The sequence below is a fragment of the Acanthaster planci genome, linkage group LG14 (genome assembly GCF_054643075.1).
Source record: "Acanthaster planci isolate LZ-2023a linkage group LG14, COTS_SCS, whole genome shotgun sequence".
NCBI classification, from domain to species: domain Eukaryota; kingdom Metazoa; phylum Echinodermata; class Asteroidea; order Valvatida; family Acanthasteridae; genus Acanthaster; species Acanthaster planci.
Window position 1 is genome coordinate 8,032,772 of NC_141790.1, and position 17,352 is coordinate 8,050,123.

At 41.5% G+C, this 17,352-nt stretch overlaps 1 protein-coding gene across 8 annotated transcripts in view; it reads left to right on the plus strand.

Annotated features, from left to right (window-relative positions):
• Nucleotides 1–17,352, plus strand: part of LOC110985345 (uncharacterized) — a 45,592-nt gene continuing 28,240 nt past the window's right edge. The window contains exons 1-16 of one of the 8 annotated variants that reach the window (XM_087145675.1): nt 1–111; nt 528–700; nt 3,292–3,376; nt 4,264–4,350; nt 6,279–6,349; nt 7,814–7,918; nt 8,934–9,071; nt 10,100–10,207; nt 11,419–11,679; nt 12,480–12,621; nt 13,773–13,986; nt 14,187–14,367; nt 14,904–15,203; nt 15,770–16,136; nt 16,688–16,814; nt 17,040–17,222. In XM_087145675.1, the coding sequence (XP_087001801.1) occupies nt 3,300–3,376; nt 4,264–4,350; nt 6,279–6,349; nt 7,814–7,918; nt 8,934–9,071; nt 10,100–10,207; nt 11,419–11,679; nt 12,480–12,621; nt 13,773–13,986; nt 14,187–14,367; nt 14,904–15,203; nt 15,770–16,136; nt 16,688–16,814; nt 17,040–17,222 (2,361 nt within the window). In that variant the 5' untranslated portion in view covers nt 1–111; nt 528–700; nt 3,292–3,299. Of the gene's footprint in view, nt 112–527; nt 701–754; nt 913–1,486; nt 1,532–1,881; nt 2,032–2,890; nt 2,910–2,954; nt 3,377–4,263; nt 4,351–5,242; nt 5,330–6,278; nt 6,350–7,813; nt 7,919–8,933; nt 9,072–10,099; nt 10,208–11,418; nt 11,680–12,479; nt 12,622–13,772; nt 13,987–14,186; nt 14,368–14,903; nt 15,204–15,769; nt 16,137–16,687; nt 16,815–17,039; nt 17,223–17,352 lie in introns of those variants that run through there. The other 7 variants (XM_022246311.2, XM_087145676.1, XM_087145674.1 and 4 more) reach the window with 7 other exon arrangements.

Consider the following 17,352-nt stretch of genomic DNA (forward strand, 5'->3'; position numbering starts at 1 on the left):
TCAGTTCTGGATTTTCGAATGTATATAGTTCTCGATTCCTTTCCGTAACGCATTAAACATGGATTCGATAGGGTTTCCCAGCTGAAAGCATGCATAGACAAACCGAAAGAAGTGAGTTTTTATTCCTTTATAAATAACAGCCTGGTCAGATGAAAATAAACCAAGAAGAAATGATAACGCACAGATGATTGTGTTTTCGGTTTTACAGCGACTGTAGCAAAATTAGGTCCCAAGCTTGTCCTCGATCCATATTCCCTTTCTCAGCTCAGGTGACAAACACCTTCGTGAGACCTCCGTGTTCTATTGGTGTCAACAAAGAGTCTTGGGTATAACGATAATTGCGTTGGTCTCAACTATCCCAACGAAAGTGACAAAATTGCTCAGATTTTCTCGAGACACATTTAAGCTTCTAGTTTCACAGACCTTTATAAGCACTTCACTGAATTCCCGATGAAAAATCTTAACAAAGCCTCAGCCTATTGCGTTACATTTTACTTGGAAATTCAACGCAGTTTGTTTAATTACAGCCTCCACCCTCATGCCATCCAGCGATCACCTTTCCCAGTCAAAAGTATATGTACATCGGAGCTCCGCTATGGCTTCAAGTTTTGTTAGACGACAAAACACACTGTTGTACTCTGTAATAAAAGGTTAATATTTGATGGGCCACGGCCCTTGACAACGACCTTGTGGCAAACAGGTGAGTTGGTCAGTCAGGTGAGTTGCCATGCACTGTATTATGACTTAATCTATGTGCTCATTGGGGCTGGTTACTGAAGTTCGAAGTCAGAGCAGTGTGACATTGCTAATACCGACCCACGAGCCCTTTTTCTCTGCACTGAAGAGAACAAGCGAGACTGAAGAGCAGAACGGCCGCCTAACTGCAGTCCTAACATCTTAACACCGTAACAGGTGAGACTGAACTCCAAATTACAAAATATTTGTCTGTTTTTGTCTGCCGGGCTCCAAGCCTGCTTACTTCCATGCGTGAGGTGTTCCTCTCAACCAAACTTTCTCTCTGTCACATGTTCTCTTCCCCCCATAGGGTGCCCCGTGTGGTTTCATCGATGTCGTCCCCAATCTTGTTTCTCCTTGACCCTCACCCTTACTTGCCTTTAGTATCTCTTAGTCTAGTCATGTGATTTGAATGTCCATCTCCTTCAGGCCGCCTGGCTAGCTGTTTGGCCAATAATCATAGTTTCTATATGCAGTGTTGATGCAAAGGGTGAACAGTGCTATACTGGTTTGAACTGTGGAAACAGTGTATGGTAATGAGCTGATATTTTATCTCCAGAATTCGAAACTGCGAAAGTGACCTAATGCTCGCCATTACGTATCAACTACACGGGCTTGGTCTGCTTTGATCGTATTTGGTTTAGAGGATGAGGACAGATTGAGGAGAAAGAGTTGCTCCTACCTAGGACAGAGATTTATAACCGTGATTCTTCCTACCACAGGGCTAGAGATGTATGACAAGCATGGGATGTGTCCTGGTGGCTTCCTGCTTCTTGTATCTATGTTGAAAGATGAGGTTATTTTGCCTTTTACTTTTGTTGTTTGTTTGTGTTTTTTTTTTTTACTGAACTCGAAGCATTGAAAGCGTACACGATTTGCATACTAAAAAGGAGGATGCGGATATCCATAATACATCGGTGAATTTATTTATTTTTCAATTTGCAACATGCCATAACACGCAAACACGACATTCAGCATAAATTGAATTCGAGGTCCTGTTTATTGAGAAACATGCACGGTACATAATGATCATGAAAATATTGTTCCAGGAAAATAGACTTAACTTGATGAATGATGAATACATTTACACAAAGCCGTGGAATCGAGTGACGGTTGGCCAAGCTCGCGTGCGTTGTGGCCATAACAATGTCTCATGGGAGACTGAAGTGCGATTAGTCACAGTCTGAGTTAGGCCCTACATCGGACTAATTTCGTTCCCCGGTCCATACGTCGAATTGTTCTCGTTGAAACTGGCCAAGGTGCCTTAATTCTGCATTACTGACTTGATCGGATCAGGTGAGTCTGCCAGTTCACGTGTTTAAAAGTTGTGGCGGAGGCAATGCAAGAATTTGACAGCCTCACGCCTTGAGATGTCCACTGAGTTTTGCTTCCAGAAATTTATTTGTTATGGTCAGTTCATGAGCGTGGGAATCCTATTAAACACACTCTAATGCACATTGAAACTTGCAAAATACCCACGCCTGTCTCTCGGATAATGGCAGCTTTTCGGCAAAGTAACTTATGAATGGCCTTCTTGAAGAGTGAGAACTGGATTCTAGAAATAACAATAAAAACATTGTACTCTGTGTTGCGTCAATTACTCACTAAAAATTGTAGCCTTTAAATGTTGGTCCAAAGTAAATCAATGTTTCTTGCTAACACGGCTGCGGTACAATTTGTACGATAGTGATTGTAGATTTCAGTGGTATAAGTTATTAAGTATCCAGGTGGAGTCATTGACAACAGTTTGTTATGGTCACACCATTAACAGAAGGACGGTGGACAATCCGACAACAATGAAATTTGGCTTGATGGCCTCTTGCTTTTCAATTGGTGGGTACCTCTACCACAAATTGGAGGCCAGACCGAATCATATGATTCAAGATATGGGATGGAGAGAACCCCCCCGCCTTTGTGTTTGTTATTGTTTGATCGGAATCTCAGGAATTCTTTACAGACTTCTAGGAAGACGTGTTAGGTAACAATAGTCTACAGTGTGTATAAGAATTGGACAGGTGGGGGGTATCCCTCCGTCCCATATCTTGCCTGGTATAGACCGAATGACCGATTGCCATAATTGCGCAGCTCAGACCCTGTGGGTGGAGGACGTTATCATCAAGTGCTGACAACAGTGCTGATGGGATACAATTACTTTTAACTTGCGGGGTTTCGGGGTAAATCCGCATTGCCCAATGTGAGGGATGATGACCTCAAAGTCCATGATATAAAAACCTGGCCTTAGACATTCGAAAAATGGAGAGAACTGAGGGTTGACCATGACGGGGGGTATTGCTCATGATACAGTCGGCTGTTAGAATAGTAACAAAATAACTTCAAAACCTTCTTTTGTTTCTCACCACCAAAAAGTGTGGAGGGTGATGAGAATATTCATCTCCTTTTCAGCAGATAGACGGAATAACTGTTTCCCCCTCCCTCATCATCCAAGGACTTTGCGTCCCCACTGGGGCGGTTTCGCCCCACCCCCTCAAGTGTATATCCGTCAAATTGCACCTGCTTCTCCTAAAACTCAAGTGCCTACTGTTATACCTGTTGCAGGTCTGACAATGTTCCTTCGAGTACACACCTTGATCGCTGTTCATTTCATGGTGATCCTCTTTGTTGCAAGACTGCCTTGTTCACGGTAAGTTCGCATCTTCTCAGTATGCATTTTTATGTACCTAGCGTCATGTTATTGCATATCTCTTGCAAACTGCAAAAGCTGTGTCCGGGAAGCAGTGGGCGTGTATTCGCTCAACGCCCTCCAAGGTCCACTGCAAAAACTGTGTCGTTAAAATCAACACTTGTTGGTGTTATCAAATGACTACACCATAGGGTGTTACTTTACCACTGCTGGTGTTACTTTGTACACCTATAAGTGTTACAACGCACTGGAGGCTGTTAAAAGTAACACCAAATACATGTAACATCAAATTTTAACACCAGTGAAAAGTGTTGGTGTAGTTCTCTTTTAACACCGGGGTGTTAACACCCCAGTTTTTGCAGTGTTCCATATTTCATTAGCATTCAACTAGCCATAAATTATTGTCCTCCGTGCGATAGGTGTTATAATTTAAATTAGTGTATGTAGGGGAAAAGTCCCCTATTTCGCCCGTGCAATGGGCAAATTTTAGTCATCAGCCTTTGTTGATGTGTAATCAGGTAGGCCAAACAACTTTTCAAAAGAGAGAAAAGGCAAAATTGAAGCAAAGTGCTTTGCAGAGATATTTCGCTGAAACTGCCGCACAAAATTACAGTTGATCAGTTAGGCCCTTGACAGGAGAATTTCCGTCGCCAAAGTTAAGAGGCTAGATCCCTTTTCACACTAGTCTGGATTTACCTGGGTATAATTAATTAAGAGATATCAGCGCATCGAATCGTTTCATGGGTTGCGATGTGTTGTATCATTCGTCCTTTAAAAACACGCTTGTGTGTAGTGGTGTTTGTTCACAGGTCAGGCTGTGTACATTAGGAGCCGGTTCTAATCCTGGCCATTTTTCTCTACTTACTCTCCTTTTTTTCTTTCCTCAGCGCCCTTGCTTGCTCTTACAAGTGCCAGCAGCGTTACTATACATCTTGCTGGGATATAACGGGGTTCTTTAGTTGTACTCGACACAGGTGGGTCAAACGTTTTCAGATAATAATTCCCATTAACAAGACTGTAACTTTTTGGATCACAGCTTTCCAGATAAATGTTGAGGGAAGTTTTGTCAATATTTTTACTTTTTCTAGGAACTGAAACCATAAACTCTCAATCCTATTGAACACTCAGCTTCTGCAGCTCTCTAAATCGGAAAAAGTGAAATTAGGGACAAGACATTTAAGAGTGAAAATCACTCTGAATTTAGACTGAAAAAGGCTGAAAATAGCCCCTTCCAGTAGAAGCTTGAGTGAAATTTCAGTCTTTTGAAGTGAAAAAATTCACTCCATTTCGTCTGGTCCTTAATTTCAATCTGAGGGATTGATTTTTCAGTCAAATGGAGTGAATTTTCACTTTTTTAATTTAGAGAGAAGTTCCACTTAGGCCTAATGTGGTTAAAAGGCAAATAAGCCATGCTGAAGATCGAATGGAAGCCTTGAAAGTGCTGATGGATCGATCATTTCTATCCTTGCCTGAAAATTAATAATTGATTGTGGTAAGATTTTCAGGGAAAGGTACAAATCTGTACAACACAACTCGTGTAAAAATTAAGATTCCGTTCATACATTTTACAATTAGGCCGACAAAACGTCTAAGGGACGTAAAAAATAAAACAAATGCACCAAAAAATTATTGCCCGATATAGGCTTGCTGCATTGCCCCAAAAGTTAAATTTAGAATGTCTATCGAGAGTCTCTCCCAAATGAAATTTACAAGTTTTCACAAATATCACTCAGTTTTGAAATCATGTGTATTTCTATAAATAAATTGATAAAAAGGTCAGTTGTCGGAAACGGGGACCGGAACTCGAAAAAAAAAAGTTGACGTAATTTAAACAACAGAGGGCTCTCGCTCAGCTCACGAGGCGCGCAGGTCAGTTTTTTTATTTGGTGCAAGGTGGATTTTCGTCTGGGCAACGTGCAGTGTCACCCGTACCCATGGACGTGGGTATGTGATGTAGGTCTCTTTCCTCTTCTATCATTTTGTTCATCGTTCCATTGGTCATAACAAAATGTTAAAAGAAGGGCTACTCGGCGCATCAAGAAGTTAAAAACTACTTCAAAGCAATGTCGCTCTGGCCTTCATTTTCAAAACGATTCGGAAAGAGTTCCACACCATGGACGGACATTTTGAGTGTTTACTAAGTAAATGCTTCGGAATTTTCTTGGCTAAAGTTCACTTTTTACTGTTGCTCAGTGATAGGCTACGACTCTCTGACGGTTGTAAGATTTTAAGGGTAAATTTGTGTTGTCTTGGAACTCTTTCCTTATGGGTAACTGTAGGGAAAGGGAAAACTGGTGGCATCTGATTAGGCCTACGGAATTCTTTCCACTGCCCGTAATTCACACTTCACTTTGGGAATGAAACATCCTTGAGAGTTGAAGTGTTTCATGGTGGAGGTATACTAGATAGGTTTGTGGTAGCACCATGGATATATCTCTTTTCAGAACCCCACATGCTCAAAAGAGATGGTGTTAACACAACTATTTCTAGTCCACCTGAAAAATCCTTAATATAGAGTTCCTCACTTTACATGGATATTCTACCTTGATATTCTCTAGGCCTAAGACCCATGTGATGCATGGTACCGTTTGAATGGGAATCTTTTACTTTTACAAAAAGTTTTAGAGATGCCTGTCTGTAGATTGTTGTTGCGTGCAATTTGTAAACTTCTTTGAAGGTGTGTTTCGTTGTGTCAGTCTAAATTTACCTTTGCCACCTCAGAAACTCTACACAATTGAACAATGTCTGAGTTGCTTGAAATTCATGGTTGAATGAAGACATTGAGCCCACCATTGCCTACATACATACCAGGATCCTGAAAGTAAGGATATGTGTGCATGCCCACCATGCTGTACAGTTTCTGATAATGAAATTTTGTTATGCTACGTATGGTTTTTGGCAGGGAAATAGACTGCTATCGGTGTTGCGATGGATGGACTGGTACCGTGTCAGGCACCACTGGTTGTGACACTCGTATGTTTGAACTTGGTCAATTCATTATGCCCCTTTGCTAATCTGAGTATCATTCGTTTTTCTATGGAGCCTGTGGCTCTGTCCGAAACAGGCTTCCAGAGCTAAGGCTAAGTCTGTTATCTGGGCATCTACACGCATTTCGAATGGCGTGAAGACTTAACCTAACTCTAGAAAACAGATTTGGATGCAGCCTAAATGTCTCCAGAATGCTCGTCTGCAACATTCTGTTACATAGACTTTCCCTGAACATGTCATGGGACGTTGCAAAACATGGAAGTTGCTCCATGGTGTGAATTAACGAGAGAGGGCATGTGGTTTTTTTATCTTGTGCTCAACAATGGCCCTTTCTGGTCGGGAACTCACTTTGCAGGCACACAAGTTCACGCCAGTTTGGCTCAAGACACCCTGAGCACATGTGTCCAATTTCTTTTTGAATTTAAGGTTGGTGCCTGTGCACTTGGTGTGTGCATGAGCCTGGTCGAAAAACTTCCTACCAGCTTGTCTCTTCTTTGTTTTTGAGGGTGCATTTCGAGTCAGGACGGAGTGTCAAGTTTGTTGATGTAATGGTCAAAATATCTGCATCTTGCAACATTTTATTGGACATAATAAAAGTGTTTTACTGTATTAACCCCAACCTCCAAGGGTGTGTGTAAAATCGTATTGAAATTGGAGGATTTGTGACTGTTAGGGTTAATGAAGGACCTTGGCTTCTTTTTGTAATGTGAACAACGTGTACGCATTTGAACTCAACAATAAAAACTGTACAAGGCCGACGCAGGTCCTCATCTTCCAATTATTTACAATGACCGGGAGCAACTTCCAATCTGCAAAAAGAGCACTGTGCAACTTTTACATTGTAACAGTTGGTTCCACAATATTCCATTCCACCTGATTGCAAAGGTTTACATTGAAGTGTCCCAACTGAGCCACCCTATGGTACTACCTTGGGATGACTTGATTCTCCCATGTGCATTCTTGACAATCTTGGCCAATTGACACATACTTGTACTAAAAGTAAGTCTGAAACCCTCCCAAAATCTGAATATTGCCCCAAAGCATCGTGTGTCCATCGGAAACTCTTAAGAAAGTGTCGGATGGAAAATGTAATGGCCAGTTCTTCGCAGCAGTCCTGTGGCCCAGCAGAGGTCAGGCTGCATGATGTCTAGGGCCGTTTTCCAATACTCAACTTCGTCTCCAGCTTTGTCTTTGAAATCAATCCCCGATTGTGGGCCTGAAGCATTTAAATTAGATTGAAGTTCTGTAATGTTTGGCATGTTTGCATTTTATTTGATGTTTTGTGACACTATCAGACTTACTGCACTTACAACTTCAAAGTCAGGTAGTTCAACAGTTCAAGCCTGAGACTGAGCCGAAGTCAAGTATTGGAAAATGGCCTAAAACTGAACCATCCAAGTGCAATATTCTTGCTGTTATCACATATGAATGTTCTTGTGCTCATTTCAGCCATATGTCATGGCCATGTGAATTATTGTCCCAACGGAGGCACTTGCAGCACTCCCGATAACTGCATCAACTGTAACCCGGGCTACTACTCGCCAAGATGTGACGGTACTCTCTTCTTTGTGCTTAAATATTTCTTTTTGTATGGATCCTTGTTTTTTACAATGCTGTTTTGTAAGAACTGCTGAAGTTTGCAGAAATGTCATCACTGCATGTCACATTTGATCTAAAAGGGGGCTTATTTGAGTTTTAATATGTAGAAGTGGCTGAGTTTTTTTTTCTACTCTAAATTTTTTTTTTCCAATTGCTGGTGGCCAGTCGTAGAGTTTCCAGCCGCTGGTGGACAGTGTAACTGAAAATAGGTCTATTTCTTGTGATGAGTTTTCATCGAAAAATCTGACTTAAATTGTGCTCATCCCCCGAAAAAATAAAGTTGCCACTTGTCACTTAGTTTTGAATTTTTGACTTTTTATTTAAGGCACACCATGCATTGATAATATGTATGAAGTTATATGATGTTTGTGTTATAAAAATGTCTTGTTTAGCTGTATAACTGTCCTTTATGTAGCCATACTCTCATGATAATGTACATTTCTCAGTTGGATCGGGCAGGTTTTGAATTGCATGAGTCTTGCCAATCAGGATTTTAGCCAGCATTTGGAAATGGGTTGTCAACAAGTGCCAACCTTATAAATACATGTACAAGGCTTTATGCTTTTAAATGCATTTGTGTATTGGAACAAGGCATCAATTGGTCTACAGGATGTCCAAAAGACACCCTGGTTAACACCCCGCTGAGTCATGTAACCTATAGCAGGTATTAAATATCAACAAACATGGTGTCCACCAAAAGCAAAGTGTTTCATAGTAACTATCATTTACCAAAAATAAATCTGACTGTAGGTACCGTATTCAGACTACCGATGTGCTGGATACTATACTGTAAATCGGCTTGCTTTGTAAACAGCACTCAAAACTCACATTGCTATGGGAGTGATACCCATAATATTCCGTGTGACTTTAACATGTAGCGGGCGCAATCGGTCGCTTGACAAGTTTTGTGCTCCTCCACTAGAGTTAAATTTGCTGTGACTCTTTTTTTTCTTGTTATTTACCAATTCAGAGTGCACACGCATCTCATTCTGTGACAGTGTGACTTGCACTACCTCACACAACCAAATTTGCCAGAGTTGCAATGGTGACTATGGCACTTCATTCGGGGCAGCGTACAAGCCGTCCTCTGACCGAACCCAGTGTATCAGTGAGTAGTTTGGATATTTACCTGCTAAAGTGACATTTTCATTTTCTGCCACTCTTGTAGAATACCTCAGTCTTATATTCAAAGTGTTAGCTGTAGCCCAGTAGTCTAGGTTTGCTGACCTGAATATCATAACTGACTATACCCATTTTATGTCAAGAGCAAACAAAGCAACTTTATCTCTCAAATCAAAGTGATGCATGCAATTGTTCATCAACCTCTACCTGGTAAAAATGATCAGGTCTTTTTTTCCCAGAGAAGATCAACAACTAATTCAAATTGTAGAACAAGTTGGTGAATAAGTTTAAAAAAGCTGTGCACTTATTTTTCTGTTCACTCTAAGTTGTTATTTTCACACATCTAGGAGAGTCAGGTTTTTTAGTGGATAAGGTAGCCATGAAAAGACAAATGTAGGTAAGAATCATGGGTTGCTGAAGGCTAAGCATACTGTATGTGACATGGTAGACAATTTTCCATTCAAACGTCCTTGCTTAAACACTTTATTAGAGAAATGAATTTGAATACTCATTTATTTCTAACAGAAATTGAGACTGCTGGCCCAAGGGCAAAAAGATTTCAGTGTACAAAACAAAAAATACAATTAAAAATAAAATATCGTGAAAGATTTACATTTTAATGCCTAGATAACATTCCATGATATAACATTGCATTATAGAAACATCAGTGAAGCACATTAGTGTATGTACTAGCACTCAAGAATCATAAAAACTGTACGATCACCTACGCCTTTCCATTCAAGATTTGTGTTTTCGCTGTGGTCCACCTGATTTCTTATTTCATCCCAAACTGCACTGTGATTTGATTTTTGATTTGATCTAAGATTTTAAGGTTAAGTCTTTGGAGTAGTCCAGTCGAGTGCAATACCATTTCCCCATTTTCGGGGGAAACAATCAATCCAATCCAATGATAGCTCAGGAGAAATCAAGCCTACATGTATCCATGATGGACAGTGTCTGATGGAAGATTTTTAGATGGTCCTTCAATTTAACATGATGTCACCCTTTCCCCAGAGCAATGTTCCTGGAGGAGCGATAGCAATGCCTGCTTTCCAGGATCCTGCGCAGACTACGCTCAGTGCACCTGCTGCTCTGGCTTCTCGGGGCCCGACTGTAGAACATGTCAGTATGTTTTGTCTATTCAAATTTTTATACATCTTTTTATACATCTTGAAAAGAGTTCGCGGTACCCGCTGCTTCACCTGACTCGGACCGGCCAGCCGACCCCGGCAAGCTTGGTGGTCGAATGGTTAAGACGTCTGCACTAGTAAGCAGGAGGTCGTGGGTTCGAGTCCCACTCGAGTAAGCTTGTGACTTTTTTCGCAAGCTCTCGGACAAGCACTGAGCATACAGTGTTTATTAATATATACATTGGGTAAGGGCAAAACCTGTTATATAAATTAACATCTCCCCAACGCCCATACAATCTCCCCAATACACCTTGAAAATAGTTTGCGGTACCCGCTGCTTCACCTGACTCGGACCGGCCAGCCGACCCCGGCAAGCTCGGTGGTCGAGTGGTTAAGACGTCTGCACTAGTAAGCAGGAGGTCGTGGGTTCGAGTCCCACTCGAGTAAGCTTGTGACTTTTTTGCAAGCTCTCGGACAAGCACTGAGCATACAGTGTTTATACGTTGGGTAAGGGCAAAACCTGTTATATAAATTAACATCCCCAACGCAAAAATACATCTTGAAAATCAAATTTGTTGGTGTCTTTTGTGGCAGCAGCGATTCAATTTTGTGAAACTTCCATCTGGGTTTCCATTGTCAGGGAAAATTCTGGAAAACATTGTCCTGGAAAGTAATGGAAGAGTGGGAAAACAGGGAATCCTGTTTGGAAAAGTCATGGAAGTCAAGATCCTGCAAGGGTTATTTTTGATGGACCATTTTTGACATGATATAAAAAGTAAATAAACAGTAAAAAAAAGTAATAATAAATTTTATACAGGCTTGTCTGTCTATTGTAGCGGCTAGGACAGTCTTTCAGTTTGTCATGTTTGTTATAAACAGCTTTTCTTTTCAAAATAGTGTTAAATGAAAGATAGTTATATTTTAGTCCCGGAAAGCCCTGGAACAGTCACAAAAATTGATTTTCAGATTCTCTGGGAACTTGGGCTTGTTCCATGAAAAAGTGCATTTCTGCAAATATGCATTGTGTCATTATTTTGTGGGCTGATTGAAATTGAGGTGTTTAACTTCAGTATGCAACGTGGAAGACATCAGTTTGAAATCTGCCTCTTGGATGCAAATGGTTTGTGATGCAGTGCATTGCATCTTGGTCATGTTGCAGCACTCCGAGAAATATGAAACTCATTGCTTTCTTTTCGGTTGAAGTGGGCAGCAGTCAAGCCCCGGTGTTGTCAGAGCACCGAGCCACCCTGATCATGGGGACAACCACTCTGGAATCCCCCACGGTCCAAGGCAGCACAGCCACTGTCTACACCAATGTGAGGGACTTTGAACGCATCAGGATCAATTGGGAGAGCTCCTACATGGTCAATAACTTATTTACAGCCTCCTGCAGCACAAATCACGCATATGTCCATAGTTATGGGCTGGGCATTGTGTCTGCGCGAGCAACAGCTGTTGTTAACAGTAAGTTAAAAGTCCCAAGGGTATGATTGAAGATAATTTTAATTGCTATTTCCTGTCAGTGATAAGATAAAAACCAACGCATGAAATTTGATCTTGTCTAAGATTTATAAAAAGTTTTACTTGAGCTTCTGGCTAAGGTCCCTTCAGCTTGCAGGGTATAATGCTTGTCTTTGAAAACAAAAAGGCCCCACATAACTTGGTTTGTGTGGACTCTGTCTAGCTTTGTGTGTTCCCGTGTTGATCCAAAAATCTGTCGCTGTTAATAGCCTTCCTTTTTAAAAAATAAGTAATGGAAGGTGAAAAGGTTTTAAAGAGGGGAAGTAGTTTCAGACTTTTAACTGTCACCTTGTTGGCACAGTAGGAACAACTTTTGAATATTTTAGTTGTCCATGTGAAAAGGAAAGATGTGATTTCAGCTGCAGCCTCACTTAAACCACATCCAGAGCTGAGAATCACTTTAACCCTAACCTTCCCCAACCTCACAGAATTAAACAGTACTAAAGTGTTTAATTCTGTGGGGATAGGTCTGGTAGGGCCAGACAGCTGGCTTTTGCACTGGGTTTGGCATACCTCAGAAAAACAAAGTCCAACAGCCTACTTTGTGTGAATGGGAAAGGTTAGGGCAAGCAACCCTTGGGGGGTTAGGGTTAAGAATCATTCTGTGAACATCTGAGCCACTGGGCTGTATTCATCCTGTTTGAAAATATTGAACAACTGTCATGGTAATGGGGGGGGGGAGTTTGGGATTACGCACTCCCTGGTGATCTGATTGAACTTGTCTTTCACCTTGTATACTACAGGGGCCCAGGGAGGAACACATACCGTTGGCTCGCAGTCCTACTCGGGAGCTGGATCTCAGCTGTCGCCCAGAACTGATCTTGTCATCAGTGAATTGGAGTTCTCAATAAACTACGCCTCCTGGACTCCTGCCACTGGAGACGTGTAAGTATATGTGAATTGTTTCCATGGTGATTAAATAGTGTGCACAAATTCTGGGGTTTGCGTTTGACGGTTGCTTTGATGCAGGGCCGAGGTAAAGTTTTTGATATTGCAATTGGATGTTTTTCTTTCACAAGTACATGTAAGCACCTTCAAGCATATTTTCAAGTCCCCAAATAATTCTCAAAATGATCTGTGTATTGTACATACACGTATGCTGCTGGCATTGACATGCAAGATGTCAGCAATTCCTGAACTTTATCTAGCAGCCATTTTAATTGGTGACGATATAAGGTAAGGAGTTTCACATTATAGCGTGAAAGAGTTGCTTTTCCCAAAACGGCTGTTGATTGGCTGAGTCAGAATTTTAATGTATTAAAGCACTGAGCTATTAGTGTGGATGGGGTATATCAGCCGTTGTGAACTCCATTTGCTGATAAGAAAAAGCTTGCCAATCAAGACAGAATGCAAGGCATTTCCTCCTGTTGACAGCTCTCTGGGTTTGCTGTAAGGAAATATGTGTAAAATGTTGTAATGGTTAGTTAAAGATGTAAAAAGCCACATTAAATTACTTGAAGGCGCATCATCATGACATCGTTATGTTGGATACTTTTAATCTCTTTGTCGGGATTTTTATATCTGTGAAATTACAATTTAGCTTTTCTTGGAAAATGCTAAAAGTGACTAGAGCAGAAAATTATAGGAAACAATGAGTAAATAAAAAAGTGGTAAAAATTCACCCAGTGACTTCATTTCATATTTGAGAGGCACACACAAGAAACATCCTCCCAGCATTCTTTCAGATTGGATGATTGCAAGTATGTGAAGTAAAGATTTGACCAATAGCAAGGTCTACAGGAATATGGGGGAGAAAAATATAAAAAAAGGAGAAAACAGGAAAAAATCTTTACAAAAACAAAGGCCTTCCAAAAATACCAAAATGATGAAGTCTGTTTCATACCCTGTACTATAATGTGACACACAGAATCATTTTGAATCAACACCATCCTTTGACTACGTGACAGTGCCTTTAATAATGAATACTTGTAAACTCATCATGCCCATCCTAGTTCTTGTGTTCATTTTACCAACATCTCTGTGCCATTAACCTGTAATTTTCGTAAATTCATCTGCATTCTGCCCTTCTGTCACAGTTTAAGATATGACGTTTATTCCTCAAATGGTGGATTCCTGAAGCTCCACAACAGGGATAATGCCGGCACCTTTTACACGCGGTACTACAGTGGTAGGACAACCTCTGGGTACTCAACTTTCACCTTTGACTTTGTTGACCCTTACCACTGTGTAGACGTTAGTAGTGGATGCCGAAGTACCATGCTGAACGCAGGGGATGATGTTACCTCACAGGTTAGTTGACCCTTATTTGTGGATGTTGGTAGTGAATACACTGAATTCTGAGACCCGGCTTGCAGCTTAATTGAGTGTTGTTGATTCCACTACTTTGTGGGAAATGGCAGTGGATGCTCAGTGCATGTTATTTTGGTTACGTGACCATCTTCACCAGTTTACTCAGTGATCACTTCCTTCTCTCTTGTCCTTTTACAAAGGCCACAACATCAATCAGCTGGCAAGGATGGGCAGACGATCTTGCAGGCATCAAGGAATACGAGCTCCAAGTGCGACAGCTGTCGGGCACCCACGGCAGCGAGATGACAGAAATCTTTGACAGTTCCGCTGTCTATCAGGGGGTCACCACGTCTGGCCACAGTGTCACCTTTCCCCATGTGGGTAAGGTCATGTCGTAGCTGATGAGACGTTGGAGATAGAGTGTGTGGCGGGGCTGTGTTTGTATTGTTATTAGAAACACTTCAGGGTTAAACGGATGAATTGTAACAAATTTGACATCACTAAACATATGCCGTGAATTTTGCCAGTGTTGCTGAAATGGCCTCTACTTTGATGCAAAAAATCTGACACTGAAATTCAAAAGTCCCATTGCTGTTTATAATTGTTCAATGATACTCTCTTTACCTACAAGTGTGAAACCTTTCCACTACATTTATGCGGATCAATCCAAAAGAATTAATTAAAATAAACTCAAAGCAAAGCTTGCCACCCTGAAAAAAAAGACTTTTCCCATAACAAAGAAATCAAAGACTTGTTGACGCCCTAAAGCCAGATTTCAGGCTTTTTCATTTAAAATTTTGTTTTGATCTCAGACCCGAGCAAGGTGCATGTATATTGCCTTTATTGCCGTCTTTTGAGGCTCCAGACCAAAACTTGACTGGCATTTCCACATGCTTTTCGTCCCCCGCGTCCCCAAGGTGTTTACTCCATCATTCTCGACGTCGTTGACAACGCTGGCAACGTCAAGCGCAGCAGGCGGTTTGTGTTCTTTGACGACGATCCCGATGACGTGACCACTCGCAGTGATGCCCCACTGCGCGTGGTCTCAGCCACCCCAGAGACCAGCTACAAGTGGCTGACTAGTCTAGACTCTAGCGGAGGGACCACCTCTGTGCGGCTTGATTGGACAAACCATTTCACCAACGTGCGTCATCACAGCGAAGGATTGCTGAAAGGCATTGGGTACTACCTGAATGACCATGGCAGCATAGAAAGCAGTGAGTACATGTAGTTTTGGATTGATGTTTTCATAGACTTGAATTTGAACCTAATATTATTGCAGCAGTGTGCTCTTCCGCTCCATCCAAGTAGGGTATGTAGCGCTTTGTGGTAATAAATTTTGCCCTTAGTTGCAATTCACCTATTCTGAAATTGCTTGTCTTTTTATTGAAATATTTACGTAAACTTACGATAGTGCTTTGCAAAGTCCTGCTTGTCTACATTTTTGAGCACAAAAGTTTTAAACCAAACCTGCAACTTGCCTTTGATATACGTGTCTCACACCACCTTTCTCTGTAAAATGTAAACCAGTCTATTTGACGTGATGCGGCTTTTGTGTTTTTTAAGAATAGTTTAGTGTTTTTTTTTCAATACATGGTCCTCCCAACAGTGTATCAGGTCGTCAGTAGTCATGAGTGGCAAACATGTTACTATGTAAAAGATGGCACTTGAGTTGCATCACCATTATTGTCAGCTGTGCTCAAGACCTTGCATGTCTTTGTGTCTCATACTAAAAAAGCCATTTGGAAACTCACCAGGTTCACTGTTTTCCTTTTCTCCTTAGGTTACGATCAGAACTTTGGCCAGCGTGGCCGCGAATCTATCCCCAATGCCCTGGGCGTGACACAGTTCCGGGCTTTCAGAGACATCGACCACAGCGGTGGCCGGACCACGGTCACCGTGAGCGACGACGACTCTGACAACTGGAGCAATGAAGGCACAAGCACGCAGGCGACTTACGACCTGAGCCTGGTGGATGGTGATTCCGTTCGGTTCTGGGTGGAGGCCAGGGACCTAGCCGGTGACTTTGTGAGGGACAGTGTGCTGGTCCACGCAGATTCATCCCCGCCAATTATCGAAGACTTGTGGCTGGTACGAGATGGGGAAGTGAATCTTGCTGTTCACAACTCAGCCGATCTGCATGAAATGAGGTGAGATTGTTGGCTTTATATACATTTATCTGTTACAGCTTGTCAGTATGTTGAGTTCTAAAATGCTGGCACATTTTACCTTTCTGAAATAAGGGAATACATACATGCTTGGCCGGTCTTAAATGTTGGTGTAAGACCGGCCAAGCACATGCTTATTCCCACTCATAAATACTGATTTAGTCAGAAAGACAAAAGAAGTCAATATACGATAAATTGCGAGAACTTTGTTCAAGAATTTTTCTGTCGTTACTTTGAACACCCCCGTCCATTTTATGGTATATTCCTTTAGCAAGTAGCCCAGAAAAATTTCCTTACATGGACTTGGCGCTCACCTGGTGAGTTTTGCGTGCCACAGCAAACACAGTTCTTGACCAATTGGAATGGATTAAACTGTCGCGTATCCAGGTGCCAGCACACTTTTATGCAGCAGGGCATCATCATAATCAAATGTTAATACACGGTCATGTTGCACGTTGTTGAATAGGGAAACTGTCTGAGGTATCTATTGATAACTTTTTATGCATATGGAACTTTGATATTTTGCTCTATAGTGTTACCTTCCGGACGTACGACATTCACAGCGGAGTGCGAACCATCGAGTGGCGACTGTTTGACAACTACACAGGCACAGAGATGGAGCATGGACACCAGACTGTACCAGCCAGGAAAATCAATGCAGTAAGACAGTTCAGCAGTACATATTGTCACAGATGTGAAAACAAGTCCAAAAATTGCTAAAGTGGTTTTTCTCATTGTTACAATTACAGAAGCTTACTTGATTTGCTCAGTAGTTCACAGCTTTAGCAACATCTACAGGTTTCTGATACGACAGAAAACGCATGCAGTAAAAGTACAAAAAAGCATGACCCCCATACACTCTAAAATGATTTGCTTATTTCCCAGGATACTGAGGACTGTGATCCTGTCAGCTGTATGTGCATCCCGATTGGTGACGTGATTGGCGACTGTTATGCCGTAGACTACGGTTTCAATCCAACATTCCACATCGGTGTCCATGACTATGATTACTTCATTACACTGACGGTTACCAATGAAGCAAGACTTGTCACAACCCAGACCATCAAGGTATGATGCATACATGTAGATTTTTCATCACTGGAGTGGTTTTTTTCCCAAATTTTCAAGTCTTTTATGTACAGAGGAATGTTTGAATTACTGGCCAGATGTATCTGATAAAATCTGACCGCAGATTTGA